The following is a 14,519-nucleotide window of genomic DNA, read 5'->3' on the forward strand; positions in this document are numbered from 1 at the left end:
CTGAACAAGAGCCATTCGATTCCCGCCACGGAAATCCCTGCGCTCCCTCATCCGACGGCCCAGATTTCGCCGGGGTCCACAACCAGCGTTCTTCGTCTATCGAACCTCCACGATTCTGTATAAATACCTCTTCCCCCGTAACTGCCATTTATTGCTCTGTTCGCACTCATCTGTTCACTCGCAAATCGCAATTGTACACATTTTGAGATAAACTAATTAAAAATTTGAATTCATTGCGAGCTTGATGAATACCTGGATTTTAACCATGCAAGCGTTGCTGATTTCTGCTGGAGCTCTGCTTTTAGGTATGGCGATAAAGGCGTCCGTTCCGGCGACGGTGAATGAAGCTCCGGCGGTGTGGCTGAAACCTCCTTATTTGTTTGTAATCGTGAACGGTATCATTATAACGATTTTTGCGTCGTCGCGATTCCAGCAGATTCGAGATTCGGAGCCGGCGGTTCGAGGCGATCGCCACCTGATTTCGGTGCAAACTCCTCCGCCGGAGGAGCTCGCGGCGTTGCCGGTGGAATCGGAGATTAAAAACGTCGTGGAGGAGCGGAAGCAGGCGGTTGTGGTCTACGAAAGTGGAGATCGGATTGTGGAGCTGAAACCGGTGACGGTTAACGGTTTGAGAGTCGATAGTAATGAAATTGAAGATGAATCTGTGGTTGATTTCGACGACGATGGTGAAGTTGAGGACGCATCCATGGAAGCGAACTCCGCGGTGTCGCCGGAGAGAATTCCACCGGAGTTTCAGCTGGAGTACTTCCCGACGGCGGAAGAGAAGCCTCCGGTAACTCCCAGAATCAATCGCCGGCGACCAATCCGAACCGCTGCTGAAGGTGAGTAATTTTTAAATTTACCAAAAAGTCCCCGTCAAACGACGTCGCATCGTTCTTAAAGGCTCTTAATATTTGCTGGCGTCACGTGATTTAAACGTGACATCATAAAAAATTAAATGCCTTTTTATTCCATTGAGAAACTTCTCAGAATTTCTACCCGAAAACCGCCAACATAATCACACAAAAATTTCACAAATCCCTAATTTTGACCTAATCGCTGCTTTCAAATTCCTCAACTCTTTCAGGAGCGATTCCGCCGAAACCGGAGAAGAATCAGACGCTGGAGAGCGTGTGGAAGATGATAACGGAGGCGCGTCACGATTCCTTCGCAACCAGCGACAGCAACGGCAACTATTCTCCGCCGACGAGTTCGTCGTTTCAGAAGGAACCGTCGCCGACTGAGGAGGAGCTGAACCGACGATTCGAGGATTTTATCAGAAAGATCAACGACGAAATGAGGATTCAGCGGCAGAAATCGTTGGATCAGCACATGAAGAAGAAGAAGGCGACGACGACAAGCAGCAGTGGAGCCCAAGCTTAATCCATTCCAGAGTACTTTGTTTTAGCAATATTTTGCTCTGAGGTTTGATTATCATATTATTAATTTTCCTGTTTTGCTTTAAAAAGCTTGAAAATTTTGGATTCAAGTTTTTATGGGGGGGGTGGGGTGTATTGTATTTGTATGCATACAAACTAACACAAAACGAAATCTGTATCTAAAATTATAAAAATATTTCTTTCTTGTATATGGTAGTGAAATTGAATCTACAATATACGTTTTGTTCACTTTATATGTTTATATATATATATATATATAAATTAAATATTTATCAATAAACACTCCTAAAACAAATCTTAAGCCACTGTTGATGAGGTGTTTGACAAATTAAATATTTATCAAGAGCTTTTAGCTTGTCAAAGTAATTTATGTATTTTAAATAAACTATTTGTTGGCCTAAAAAGTTAATTTTTTAAAAGCTATATATTTATTCTTTATTTGCCTGTTTCTTACTCTGTCCCAATAATTTTTTTTACCTTTTGTCCATTTTTGTTTGTCTAGTCTTATTTTCATAAATAATCATATCACTGTAAAATTATTCTTACTTTTTTATTATTTCACAATTGTCACTACTACACTCACAAGACAAAAAAATATCTTTTACCCGTAGTTTTTACATATAAATACATTTTTTACTGCAATAATTATAAATAATTTTAATATATTATTTATCAAATTATAATTTTATTTTTATAAATTTAAATTAATTAATTTTTATATATAATTAATTTTATTTGTAAACTATAATTATGTTATTATTATTATTTTATTTGTATATTAAAATTAAATAAAATAGAATAAATTTATTAAAAATTATAAATATATTAAATTAATCAATAATTAATATAATAAATATATATACTAAAATTTTATTATTTTATATTTTATATCATTTTTAATAGTAAATATTCATATTTCTTAATAAAAGTATATACTATTATTTTTATCAATCTAAAATTAATTAAAAAATATTTTATAACACATTCCTAATTTCAAATAACTAATAATAAAAAATTTTAAAATTTTAAAACTAAATAAACACAATTAAAAAATTTTAAAAGTAAAAATATAAATATCTTCAATTGTCATTTTACATATAAATAATTAATATCAAACATTTATTTCACCAAACACATTAATACAAACAACTAATTGAATGACCTATTTAAATCAACTAATTAAAGTATTGTATGTGTTCTTATAAGATTGTATTCCATCTTCAATTTTGTATTTTAATTTAAATAATATTTTAATAGAAAAATAAAGTATTTTTTAAAAGAGAAAGTCAAAATTATAATTAAAAAAAATCAAAAATAAAAAATCAAACCAAACAAATTATGCTCCAAAAAAATTAAATGAAAATAAGAAACAATCAAACACAGGTTGAGTACAAAATTTCTACCTTTATATATTTAAGTTTGGTGTTTTTTCTTTTTCTTAGTTCATCAATGATTATCATTATTATTATTATTATTATTATTATTATTATTATTATTTATAATTTGAGAATTCGCAATCCCTATCCGAAAATAGGTTGGGTAAACTTCGATTGAACCTAATAAAAAAAAAACCATGTATTCCTATAAATGTCCTTAATTGCTTAAAAAAATAGAGAATATTTTTAATAAAATATTGTCACCCACTTTATCTTTAGTCTATACTCATTGTTTAATCATCTTTTTCCCGTATTATTGGTTTTGTTTTTTTAACCAAAATCAAATAAAAAAATGCATTTCAGTGTAGTTTTTATATTATTCTATTTCCATTTTTTATTTTTTATTTTTTACGAAAAAAACGTATAAGAAAGGTCGCGGTCTTAGTGTGAATGGGCCATTAATTGCAATTTGTGGGTATTGGGCCCACACACTTTGGGCTGTCGCCTCACACTGTGGTTTCCAGTTAAGACGAATATTACTAATATTTTTTTAAAATAATAAAATAAAATATTGTAGTTGTTTCAAATAATACTCGTTCACACCTTTTTCACTTTTTTATACAATATTTAAGATAATGACATTTATTTACTTAGGGTGTGTTCGGTTGTAAGACTTTTACAAAATCTTACTATACATCTCATTTTTTCCTCCCAAAAACATCAAATCAAACAACTATTTTTCATTTTTTATATTATACTAAAAATAAATTTTACATTCAAAACATCACATCAACACCTATTTACATCACATCATACAACTATCAAATTCAAAATTTTTACTATTCAAATTCCAACTCAAAATCCAAACCCCCAAACAAACACACCCTTAATAATAATGAGTAATATTTATATATATATTTAATTATATTGATATTTTAAAATAAATTTAATATATATATAACACTAACTAATTAGAATATGCATTTTAACACTTTGAAAAATATTTATAATATGAATATGATATACAATACAAATAAAAATATATATATATAATAATTAATATAACTAATTTTATAAAATGGATAGAATTTTAAATGGTACGAGATAGAAATAAATTTTTTTTAAGGAATTCTATGATATAATATGATATCTAATTAATTAAATTAATTTATATTTATTAAATATATTTTGATATAGTAAGTTTAATGAAATAAAATTGTCCATGGTTATAAAAAAAAAAAAATAGAAAATATGGCCTCAAGAGTCAAGATTGGACAGAGTAAGTGCTTAATTTTCTATTAATAATATTTATTTTGGTTAAAAATATATAAATTTTAAATATAAATATCTTATTTTAAATAAAACTTTGAACCGCCGGTTCGACTTACGATTACAGTTTAAATGGAACCGAACCGCGGTTTGGATTTCGGTTAACTGCCGTCGCCGGCCTGGACCGTCGGTTCGAAACCTTCTGAGCAAGTCTAAATTTTAAGGGTTTTACTACTTTTCTTGTCACAGCGGCCATGGAGGAGGCGACGGCGGAAGACGGAGCACCGCCGAGTCTGCGCTCCCGTTCTCGCCACATAAAGAAGAGAGCTCTCAAGAACAAAACACTGTCACTGTCATTCAATGAAAAGGACCTCAAGTACGGGCTATTTCATCCTGTTTTGTTTGAATGATTCGCTTGTATTAACTTCATACGGAGGAATCCCTAATTGATTGATGATGATTTCTGATTTTTCTGTGGGTGATTGATTGTAGGGATTTCGTCACCGGTTTCCACAAGAGGAAGAAGAAGCGGAGAAAAGAGGCTCGGCAGAAGCAGGAAGAAGCAGACCGCAGAAAGCGCATTGAGATGCGCAAACGGGTTAGCACTTCACAGCCAGATGCTTTGCTTTGTTGTTCTAAATTGTTTCGTAACTCGTTCCCCTTCGTATGTCGACAACTCCACACGAGATGCTTTGCTTTGTTGTTCTAAATTGTTTCGTAACTCGTTCCCCTTCGTATGTCGACAACTCCACACGAATCTATCGGATTTTCTGGCCGTTTTTTCTATGGATCTCTCTCTCTCTTTTTTTCTTTTTTTTTTTCATTTATGAATTTATTTTCTTCAATTGATTGCACTGAAATCTCTGATACTTTGAAGTTTTTTGCTACCAAATCTCTGAATTGTGTGAATTCTCTGAAACTGTTGTTGAAGTATTTGCATTGCATAGTGTTGTTTTTTGAAATTGAAGATTTGTCTTAGCAGTGTACCATAATGCTAACACGTACCACTTGAATTTCAGAGAAAGTTGGAAAGAGATTTCATTATGAATAGTGGAGCTCCACCTGACTCAGGTGGCGATGGTGCTGAATCCGCAGCCGATGATGAAGAAGATGACAATTCTGAACCAGTTGCATCAGTTGCAGGTATTATCTCAAAACTTATATCAACGAAAATTTAGATTGCATAATAAACTATCTCTAGAAAACAAGAGGAATATAGCAACTGTTCGGACCGAAGAATATTACTTCTGTATGTGTCTAAGATGCCTCGATGCTCATGAACACACACACGCATGTAGCTATGAACATACAGTCATGGCAATTAATTGTCATGGCAAGATAATGATTCGCTTGACTGTAGTTTTGATACTACCCTATGTATAAGTTGCTAATTTGACTTGATGCTTATATATATATATATATATATATATGAGACTTACCATGCTGATTTTTTCAATGAGGACATGAAAAATTAGGAGACAACACCTGCTGTACTATTTGAAAACATGTGTTGTCTGTTCTTATTTAAGAATGTGCTTTATGAGCATATATGTAATGTCCTGAAATCAATAGAAGTTTGTTAGTTTATGTGCTGCATTTGTATTAAATTAATATAAGTTGAGTGTGTCTATCATCAGCACACAGTACCTATAGCATATATAAATATATATTTATGCTCTCAAATACGCACATCTATATGTATGTATGTATTGATGTGTTTAATCAAGGAAGCACACAAGCTTTTGGAACATTCCATACGATAAATTGTGTATGCTTTACTGCAATTTACAAAAACTATTGCGGTTTTCATTACATGCAATTCTTTTACGGTGATTTGCACGAGCTTCAAAACCATTACACATCATACTATATTGTACCATACCCTCTATTGCTTCACTAGACTTAAGTGTCGAATTCAATAGCAATCTCCATAGTGCTTTTTATAAACCCCTTGTGATCTTGTTTGGTTCAGGGACAACCATGTACGACAATGGTGATGTGCAAGTGACAGTGACTACGCGTGAAATAATGCCGGAGGAGGGTCCCACCCAACCGGAGCCGGCAAGACCTCAATCCCAAACAGAGGAAGCGGCTCTGGAGAAGAGAAAGCAAACGGTCATCCCTGTGAGCAAGAAGAAACAATTCAAGAAAGCCCCGAAGAAGAGATCCCGGGTGAAACCGCAGAGCAAGAGAGATAAAAAGAAGGGAAAGAAAAAGAACCAACAACACTAACTGTGTGATCTCTTGAATTTGCTCATCAAAGAGGATTTTCATTAAAAATTGTCTCTTCTTATTTTGTTTCACATTTTTTTATATATAATACATAATATATTACTATTATTAGGTTTTTCTATTTTAGGATTTAAATTTTCAGGAGGTCGTTTATTCTAGTGTGTTAAGATGCTACAGGTTGTGTTATTACTAGTATTGCTTGGGATATTTTTGGTGCACTATGTTCTACTTACTTGAACAGCTTGAAGGACTAGCTCATCCAATTATGATATATCTAATTGATAGAGTATTAGTTCATCCAATATATATATATATATATATTTTTTTTTTCTAACATTAGATTGTAAATTTGAACTCAACTAAATTAGAATTTGAATGAAGCTAATATAAAATCAACCTAAATTGGTTCAAATACTTGACATGAAAAAACATTAAACATCTTATAATAATACAAGGATTTATAGTTAATTATTATACTTAATATCTGTAATGTAGTTACCTATTACAATTATACAAGATCATCACAATATAACTTAAATTCTGAAAATTACTGACATCTTCTATTAATATGTATATAAATAGGTTACTTAAAACAATTTATCTTTTACTATAAATAACAATCGCAATTTCCAATTAATTAGTCAATAGGATTACCAAAGCAAAATTTGGGTTCTAAATCTGCAAGTTTTTAATTGTGATAGTCGAAATCTACGCATTAAATTATATAATAATAATAATTTCACTTTTTCAATACCCTTTTAAATAAATTAATTCAAATTAAATATTTTATACGTGTATTGAATGCGTATGCCTCAAAAATAATACCAAAAATCTCAACTGTAACTTTATTAAGGACAACAAAAAGACTTCCCACCACAATTATAGCAAGTAATTCAACCGTCCACGCGTTGACCGTTGCCCTACATTTATAACTAACTTCAAATCCACGAAATTACATTTATACCCTCTTCGGAAATGTACGCATTCCGCACTACATCCACGTCCGGTAACTTTAACGACCCACGACTACGCGTTACTGGTAAGCTACCATACACCAACCTGACCAATAAAAATCCGCCACGTCATAAGAGCACAAAACTCTTTCTGCTCGACACGTGTGCAGAATATTCTCGAAAATTAGAAATAGTAATAAAAAAATTAAATTAAAGACACGTCAATGCAAATTTAATGAATTAAATATATATATATTTTTAATGAATGGCTGAGCGTGTGGGAACTTAATTGCACAATCTGATATATATACATACATTCACTCACTGATATATATATATATGTATGTATATGTGTGTATATATAATCTGAGTGGCGGTTCTTAATTAGATGAACCGCCAATTGATTCTCCGCCTCTTGATTTGGATTTCTGCAATTTTAATTTCTCTGTTCAGCATAACCATCTGCTTAATAGGTTTCCTCAGTTCATCCTGTGGCTTATTGAATTGTTACTTAATATCAATTTTGCGATGAAGAAATTCGTTCCAATCAGGCGATCTTCGGAGAAACAGAGCTGTTTGAGCGTGCTGAAATCTGCAGCACTCGAAGATTTGCCTCAGGAAATTCTGGTTAGTAACAACTGTTTTAATTTCACGCTTTAATTGATGGAGGAAGTTAATGAGGATAGATTCCTTTTTCGTTTTGCTGATTGTGATACAAAAACTGAATTATTAATCATGTGTTGATTAGTTAAGCCATACCAATGCCAATTACGTATTCCTCTGCAGATTAGGGTTCTATGTGGAGTAGATCATGCTGATCTTAAGACTTTATCATTTGTGTCCAAATCTATTAGAGCAGCAGTAAGTTGCGCCTAATTTCAATCTCTGCTTCAGTTCATCGATTTGTTCTTCAAATTCTTCCTCGGTTTTTCTTCTCGGTAGAATCAATTTGTTTGGATTGAATTGAAATGCAGGCATTGATGGCAAAGCAATCTCACTTTGCCTTCAGCACACCTCGTAAGAATTCCACTTTTCTGAATACAAAACCAGAAGATTTTGGCTTCTTCGATGAGGTAGAAGCTCCAAATGCTCCAAAGCAAAGGAGGATCCGACGGTCCAGATTGAATGCGAAGAAACTGGCAGATTTATCTGTGTCACTATTTACTTCTGATGATGATAGTAATTGCTGGCAACGAAGGAAATTATTCCATCAAATTAATATACCCATTCAATCAGCGATGCTTGAAAATTGAAAACAACATCGTTTTTGCTTTTACGTCATACATGTAAAAAAATATGTTACTTGTAGTATATTGCAACCAAATACGAACAGAAATTACATATATATACCTTCAATATTTCAATATTATATACTTAATTTGTCCATCAAATTTACTCACTATTATTGATTTGTATATTTAATTTTTATTGTATGTTCAATATTTATTTATTTATTGCATTTTTTTAATGTACTATATTTAACAATTAATGCAAAAAAATTTAATAGTTGATTTGTCTTTTTATTTATTATTTTATTTGAAGAAGAAGAAAAAATGCATACAAGTTTGCAGTATATTTGATGGCTGCGGTAAAAGAGTTTTTAATATTTGTTTTTTTATATAAATTATTTTATTTTTATGATTAAAAATACTAGTTTTGTAAGGGATTGAAAACAAATTAGATTAAGAGAAAGATTTAAAAATACAATGGTAAAAAAAAAATATAAAATTCTAAATATAGATAAAAATATTAATTTATTTAAAAAATAAAAAAATTAATAATTGTATATATTAAAATTTAATTAAATTAATTTATATTTATTAAATATAGTTAAAATTAATAAATTTACTTAAAAATATAAAGTATTAACTATCATGACATTCTAAAATAAAAATATTGCAATTGTTCTTAGAAAAATGGGTAGAATGTACATATCAAATCACAATTGTATTTTAATAGAAAATTTTCAATACTAATGTTACTGTCCCATGATTTAATATAGACATTATTGAGATAATGAGGTGCCCTAAATAAATTAATTATTTAATTAATTGTTAAATAGAGGAGCTATGGCCTCTCAGGCTGTCAGCGGTTGTCAACGAAGATTAGTTCGCACGTGGACTCTAATCTCGCTCGTGTCCAGTTACGACGAATAAGCGTTTCTTTTCTTTTTTGGTTTTTTCCTTTTCTGGTCACACGCGTCTCGTTCTCGTGTGCAACTCGTCTGCCCAAAACATACTTCTTCACAACAATTCTGGTTACAGCTCAGTCATCACGTTTCCCGTGCGCTCTCCTCCGACCTTCGTGGGCAGTTTGGTTTTACCGCTTTCCAGTCACTCTGTCAATTCAATTTCTTCTTGCAACTGGAATTTCTTTGTAATTTGAATCTCCTTATTTGCTCTGTTTGATTTGTTGTTTTGGAGGTGATCTGGAGTTGGAGTTTTAGGCATGGAGAAGATGACGGTGTTTAAGAGATTTTCGCGGAATTTTCGGGAGAATAGTTCGCTTGCTAAAGCGTTGGTTGTTTTCACCATCAGGTTTTCGTTGCTTTGTTGTTGTTGTTATTGTTGATTTTGTTGTGGATGGAGTTCTGTTCTGTTGACTGCTCTAATGTGTCCGGCTAGAATTGATTCGTATGGTTTCTATGTCTCGTTGATTATGAAATGAAATGATGGTTGCTGAGTTGAATGGATATGATAGTATGAAAATGTTGTAGATCGGGATCATGATTTAGCAACTTGTGTTTCTGTCAATGTTTGATTTGGCTCTCTTTTCGCTACGTTTATAAAGTTAGTATTGACTTGGTTCGTTAAATGAAATTGAAGATTTCGGTAGATTATAAAATTTCATGTTTGGGTACAACAAACTTTTAATGAATTCTTGGGCTTTTCATTTTATTTGCAATTGCTCTTGATATGCTGACTAAAATCCTTCCAAATTTATATATGAAAAGCAGTGGTGGTGGCCTTGTGGCTTATTCGGAAGCCAGAGCAGAAGAATTAAGTAATATTCCAGACTCTTCTGAGGCTGGTGACAAGAAAAAAAGAGTGGTGGTGCTTGGAACCGGTTGGGCTGGAACAAGTTTCTTAAAGAGCTTGAAAGACCCATCCTATGATGTCCAGGTGATATCACCACGTAACTATTTTGCTTTTACTCCATTGCTACCAAGTGTGACTTGTGGTACTGTGGAACCCCGAAGCATAGTGGAACCAATTCGAAGGATTGTGAGAAAGGTAAATAATGTCTTTGGGGTAATGTGAACTATAGGCTTTCTATTCATCATACCCAAATTTTCTGTGATTATTATTATTTGATCATGGAATTGATTGAGCATTCCCTCTGTCTTCTTTACGAACTTCTTTTACTCTGAGCTTTTAAATTATATTACTGCAATTTCAGCCTTTTTGCCTTTTCATGCATATCTATTCAGCAGTCTTGCCAAAATGTAGAAGCTAATTTTAGTATGACTTAATCATTTGTAAATCCTAGATTTACAAATTTGGCTTCCTCTTGGCTTAAAGTGAAATCTTCAGCATTCTAGTCTCCTTTCTGCGGTGTGGTTACCATTAATTTGTATGCTCACTGGATTCTTATCACTAGCAGAAAAAGGTAGATGTTCACTATTGGGAAGCAGAATGCTTCAAGATTGATTCACAAAATAAAAAAGTTTATTGCCGGTCCTACCTGGCTGGCTGTCCAACCGACGAAGAGGAGATTGTTGTAGACTACGACTATCTTGTGATTGCCGTTGGGGCTCGTGCAAATACTTTTAACATCCCTGGTGTTTCAGAGAACTGCCATTTTTTGAAGGTAGCATCCAAGGGCTTGTTTCATTGTGAAATGTTTACTGTCCGCTTTCGCTATAATGTTTTTGGGTGATTCATATCGACAGTAATGATTTGAGTTTGAATCAATGAAGTGAGGATTGAAACATTATCACACCCAATGTCATATTGAGCATAAAACATCAGCTATCCTAAGTTATAGGAGCTGAATCTGTCATAAATTGTGCCTACTCCAAGGGAAACTTACTCCACTAAGCTTCTTTTCTTGCAGGAAATAGAAGATGCTCAAAAAATTCGTAGGACCATTGTAGAATGTTTTGAGCAGGCCAGTTTGCCTAACCTAAGTGATGATGAAAGAAAGAAAATTCTTCATTTTGTTGTTGTTGGAGGAGGTCCAACCGGCGTTGAATTTGCAGCAGAGCTTCATGATTATGTGAATGAAGATCTAGTGAAGTTGTACCCAAAGGTTAAAGAAGCTGTAAAGATAACGCTTCTTGAAGCTACTGATCATATTTTGAACATGTGAGTTGCAGTTTTTTCATAATTAAAATAATTAGAGACGGAACTTGCACACTACTGTGAATGGATAGCATGATGATGACCTATCATAAAAATAAGTGCATGTGTTTATGATTCTGTTATTTGCCCCCGAATGATCCATTAGATTCCTCAAAGTGTCTATGAATTGAGTCTGTTCCGTGCAGGAATGAGACTGGTAAAATAATCAACCTGTGCTCTGACTTCAACTATATCAATAATGTTGTTCTATTGCTTGAAAGATTCAGAAACATCATTCAAATTAAGAAATTAAGTGGACATCGGTTCTGATCGAGGAAGGTCTCGTCTTGCTCTAATATGGTCACTGTGTAAATACATCAAAATTTTATTAGTTTATTTCTTTCTATGAAGAAGATCTGTCTTGTTCAAATATGCAGTGCCACATATTTGCAGGTCCCTTTGAATTATGGTCTCATGTGAGTTGTTACAGGTTTGACAAAAGAATCACAGCTTTTGCCGAGGATAAGTTTAAAAGGGACGGAATTGATATCAAAACTGGAGCAATGGTTGTGAAAGTAACAGACAAAGAAATTTCAACTAAAGAGGTTAAGAATGGTGGCTTGTCCACTATGCCATATGGAATGGTTGTCTGGTCAACTGGTATTGGTACTCGCCCTGTTATAATGGATTTCATGAAGCAAATTGGTCAGGTAAATTGGAAGTTCTTAACAGTTTTAACTTGTTAAGGTGTTTTTGTGTAATGGCTTATTGTTGAATAGATCCCAAATAAAATTGTTGTGATTTCTGAACAACTTTTTGTGCATCAGGGTAAAAGACGTGCTCTAGCAACTGATGAATGGCTGCGCGTAGAAGGGTGCGACAGTATTTATGCAATAGGAGACTGTGCCACAATCAATCAACGAAGCGTCATGGTATATAATTTTTTTAATATCTAAAACTCATAATTGGAGGGACTTGTCAAAAATTTCAAACTGGCTCCTTGATTCAAAATCAAATGAACTATGTTGCCTAAATCATTTATAACCCCTATGTTTCGTTTCATGGTTCTAACTTCTAACTGTTCAATGCTAGTTACTTTCTTGACATTGCATCAGTGATTCATAGAAAGCATTATATGATGTGGAATGACACCAAAATAGGTGATGATAGGTTTCATACAATTCCCTTGTTTCACCCTCCTAGCAAAAAGAAATCAACCCAAAACAAATATTGCAGAAATACTTGATATGAAAAGAAGCAGCAACTTGCCTTGCTAGATTACTGGTGTCGAGTTTTCTTGTCTAATCTGCTTTATTTTTCTCTCTGCAAAAGATATTTTTCATCTCTTAGTTGTGTCTATTTGTGTGATTTTTACTAGTTCATTCTGCTTTCTAAGATCCATGCAAAATATATTTTACATTTTGGTGATAGTACTTTTATCATTTTGAAATTTTTACCGTTCATATCAATATCTAATATTTTGTTTTGAAGCTAACATGATTTGTTTATACTTTTAAGGAAGACATTTGGGCAATATTTCAAAAAGCAGACAAGGACAACTCTGGAACACTCACTGTCAAGGAATTCCAAGAAGTGCTTGATGATATATGTGAAAGATACCCTCAAGTGGAACTCTATTTGAAAAATAAACAATTGTACAACCTTGTTGATCTCCTGAAGGATTCAAGAGGGGATTCTGTGAAGGAATCTGTGGAAGTGAATCTTGACGAATTTAAATTGGTCCTTTCCCAGGTGGATTCTAAAATGAAAAACCTTCCAGCAACTGCCCAGGTTTTTCCTCTCATACTTAACAGTCTCTTTCAAGAAAAGCATGTTATACGCTTTCAATGTTTTATTGATGACATTTCAGGTTGCAGCCCAGCAAGGTTCTTATCTTGCCGACTGTTTCAACCGCATGGAAAAATGTGAGAAAAATCCTGAAGGTCCCCTGCGCTTCAGGGGTGAAGGGCGTCACAGATTCCGCCCTTTCAGGTACAAATCGAACCATTTCCTTTGACACCACTGCTTAATTATATATATATATATATATAATATGTTTGGAACCATTTACTGCAATGCATTCATAACTACTTCGAAATGGACTGCAGATTAATTGCTTGCATTACTTTTCTACTTTGTGATCAAGGTACAAACATTTAGGGCAATTTGCTCCCTTAGGAGGTGAGCAGACTGCTGCCCAACTCCCCGGAGATTGGATTTCGATCGGCCACAGCACTCAGTGGCTTTGGTATTCTGTATATGCAAGGTGAGCCTTTGCCTTATTCTCTATTGCAACAACAGCAACTTATCTGCATCTTCAATCAGACATGATTAGTGTATACATGTACCCAATCTCTTCAGCAAGCTAGTGAGCTGGCGCACAAGAATGCTGGTGATATCAGACTGGATGAGGCGATTCATTTTCGGAAGGGACTCGAGCGGCATTTAAAAGAAGTCGCGACTTATTTTTCTTTCAAGGTTACATGGCTTATCCATATGTCTATCTACCTATCCTCAATATCACCTTAAGTTGCTGTAATCATGTTTTCCATGATTTCTTTGTGGTTTACATTTACAGGGATAGCCTCCAACAGCTAATTTTGGATGAGAGAGATGCAATAAGACAAATCAAAGATGGCCATTTTTTAGTAAGTAATGGACCATTTTATTTCTGTTACGTTGTTTGGTAAGGTGGGGGATATAAGTAATTGCATTAATTTCTATTCCAATCCCATTCCCCTTTTGTTTGGGATTAATTGAATGTAGTATTAGTATATGAATATGAATATGAATTTGGTGAGCCCATGTGGATGGATGGACAGCCATTGAACCCAAAGGCCCAGAGATCAACATGATTTTCGTGTTGATCTATGTGGGGCCATGAATGTACACGTGGCGAGTCCCCAGTGGGCAGGCTCATTGGATAATGATGGAAGGGGGAAAAGATGATTGCAGGTAACATGGGGGTTCTTGAAGTTGGGGAGACAACAAATTAGGTGTCAATTC

General features: G+C 33.6%; 4 protein-coding genes across 6 annotated transcripts; all 4 read left to right on the plus strand.

The window, feature by feature from the left end:
• Positions 1 to 143: 143 nt before the first annotated feature.
• On the plus strand, positions 144 to 1,588 carry LOC127254667 (uncharacterized). Of its 2 annotated transcripts, XM_051279894.1 has the most exons (3): positions 144 to 355; positions 437 to 842; positions 1,088 to 1,588. In XM_051279894.1, the coding sequence occupies exons 1-3, from the start codon at positions 245 to 247 to the stop codon at positions 1,381 to 1,383; spliced, it is 813 nt and encodes a 270-aa protein (XP_051135851.1). In that variant the 5' UTR covers positions 144 to 244; the 3' UTR covers positions 1,384 to 1,588. The 2 variants fall into 2 exon arrangements, with proteins under 2 accessions (XP_051135851.1, XP_051135850.1); XM_051279893.1 differs by having other exon boundaries at positions 144 to 842.
• Positions 1,589 to 4,260: 2,672 nt separating this feature from the next.
• LOC127254008 (uncharacterized) lies at positions 4,261 to 6,574 on the plus strand. The gene is made up of 4 exons (XM_051278857.1): positions 4,261 to 4,421; positions 4,538 to 4,643; positions 5,065 to 5,188; positions 6,018 to 6,574. The coding sequence occupies exons 1-4, from the start codon at positions 4,300 to 4,302 to the stop codon at positions 6,275 to 6,277; spliced, it is 612 nt and encodes a 203-aa protein (XP_051134814.1). The 5' UTR covers positions 4,261 to 4,299; the 3' UTR covers positions 6,278 to 6,574.
• Positions 6,575 to 7,559: 985 nt separating this feature from the next.
• LOC127254635 (F-box protein At1g61340-like) lies at positions 7,560 to 8,599 on the plus strand. The gene is made up of 3 exons (XM_051279849.1): positions 7,560 to 7,857; positions 8,017 to 8,091; positions 8,205 to 8,599. Exons 1-3 carry the CDS (start codon positions 7,759 to 7,761, stop codon positions 8,481 to 8,483), a joined length of 453 nt encoding a protein of 150 aa, XP_051135806.1. The 5' UTR covers positions 7,560 to 7,758; the 3' UTR covers positions 8,484 to 8,599.
• An 810-nt stretch (positions 8,600 to 9,409) lies between these two features.
• LOC127254514 (external alternative NAD(P)H-ubiquinone oxidoreductase B2, mitochondrial-like) lies at positions 9,410 to 14,313 on the plus strand. 2 transcript variants are annotated; one of them, XM_051279649.1, is made up of 11 exons: positions 9,410 to 9,767; positions 10,184 to 10,463; positions 10,834 to 11,040; positions 11,287 to 11,537; positions 12,004 to 12,223; positions 12,341 to 12,445; positions 13,032 to 13,304; positions 13,384 to 13,505; positions 13,660 to 13,779; positions 13,875 to 13,991; positions 14,092 to 14,313. In XM_051279649.1, exons 1-10 carry the CDS (start codon positions 9,679 to 9,681, stop codon positions 13,960 to 13,962), a joined length of 1,755 nt encoding a protein of 584 aa, XP_051135606.1. In that variant the 5' UTR covers positions 9,410 to 9,678; the 3' UTR covers positions 13,963 to 13,991; positions 14,092 to 14,313. The 2 variants fall into 2 exon arrangements, with proteins under 2 accessions (XP_051135606.1, XP_051135607.1); XM_051279650.1 differs by having other exon boundaries at positions 9,414 to 9,767; positions 10,187 to 10,463.
• Positions 14,314 to 14,519: the final 206 nt, after the last annotated feature.

The sequence above is a fragment of the Andrographis paniculata genome, unplaced genomic scaffold, assembly GCF_009805555.1.
Source record: "Andrographis paniculata isolate CXL003 unplaced genomic scaffold, ASM980555v1 Contig52END, whole genome shotgun sequence".
NCBI lineage: Eukaryota > Viridiplantae > Streptophyta > Magnoliopsida > Lamiales > Acanthaceae > Andrographis > Andrographis paniculata.

Excerpts from the sequence above, each read along its gene's own strand:
- LOC127254667 (XM_051279893.1), top strand. The coding sequence starts at position 245 with ATGAATACCTGGATTTTAACCATGCAAGCGTTGCTGATTTCTGCTGGA. Across the intron at positions 843-1,087 it reads AATCCGAACCGCTGCTGAAG|GAGCGATTCCGCCGAAACCG; the intron begins GTGAGTAATTTT and ends CAACTCTTTCAG.
- LOC127254008 (XM_051278857.1), top strand. The coding sequence starts at position 4,300 with ATGGAGGAGGCGACGGCGGAAGACGGAGCACCGCCGAGTCTGCGCTCC. Across the intron at positions 4,422-4,537 it reads TTCAATGAAAAGGACCTCAA|GGATTTCGTCACCGGTTTCC; the intron begins GTACGGGCTATT and ends GATTGATTGTAG. Across the intron at positions 5,189-6,017 it reads ACCAGTTGCATCAGTTGCAG|GGACAACCATGTACGACAAT; the intron begins GTATTATCTCAA and ends TGTTTGGTTCAG.
- LOC127254635 (XM_051279849.1), top strand. The coding sequence starts at position 7,759 with ATGAAGAAATTCGTTCCAATCAGGCGATCTTCGGAGAAACAGAGCTGT. Across the intron at positions 7,858-8,016 it reads ATTTGCCTCAGGAAATTCTG|ATTAGGGTTCTATGTGGAGT; the intron begins GTTAGTAACAAC and ends ATTCCTCTGCAG. Across the intron at positions 8,092-8,204 it reads CCAAATCTATTAGAGCAGCA|GCATTGATGGCAAAGCAATC; the intron begins GTAAGTTGCGCC and ends ATTGAAATGCAG.
- LOC127254514 (XM_051279649.1), top strand. The coding sequence starts at position 9,679 with ATGGAGAAGATGACGGTGTTTAAGAGATTTTCGCGGAATTTTCGGGAG. Across the intron at positions 9,768-10,183 it reads TTGGTTGTTTTCACCATCAG|CAGTGGTGGTGGCCTTGTGG; the intron begins GTTTTCGTTGCT and ends ATATATGAAAAG. Across the intron at positions 12,224-12,340 it reads TCATGAAGCAAATTGGTCAG|GGTAAAAGACGTGCTCTAGC; the intron begins GTAAATTGGAAG and ends TTTGTGCATCAG.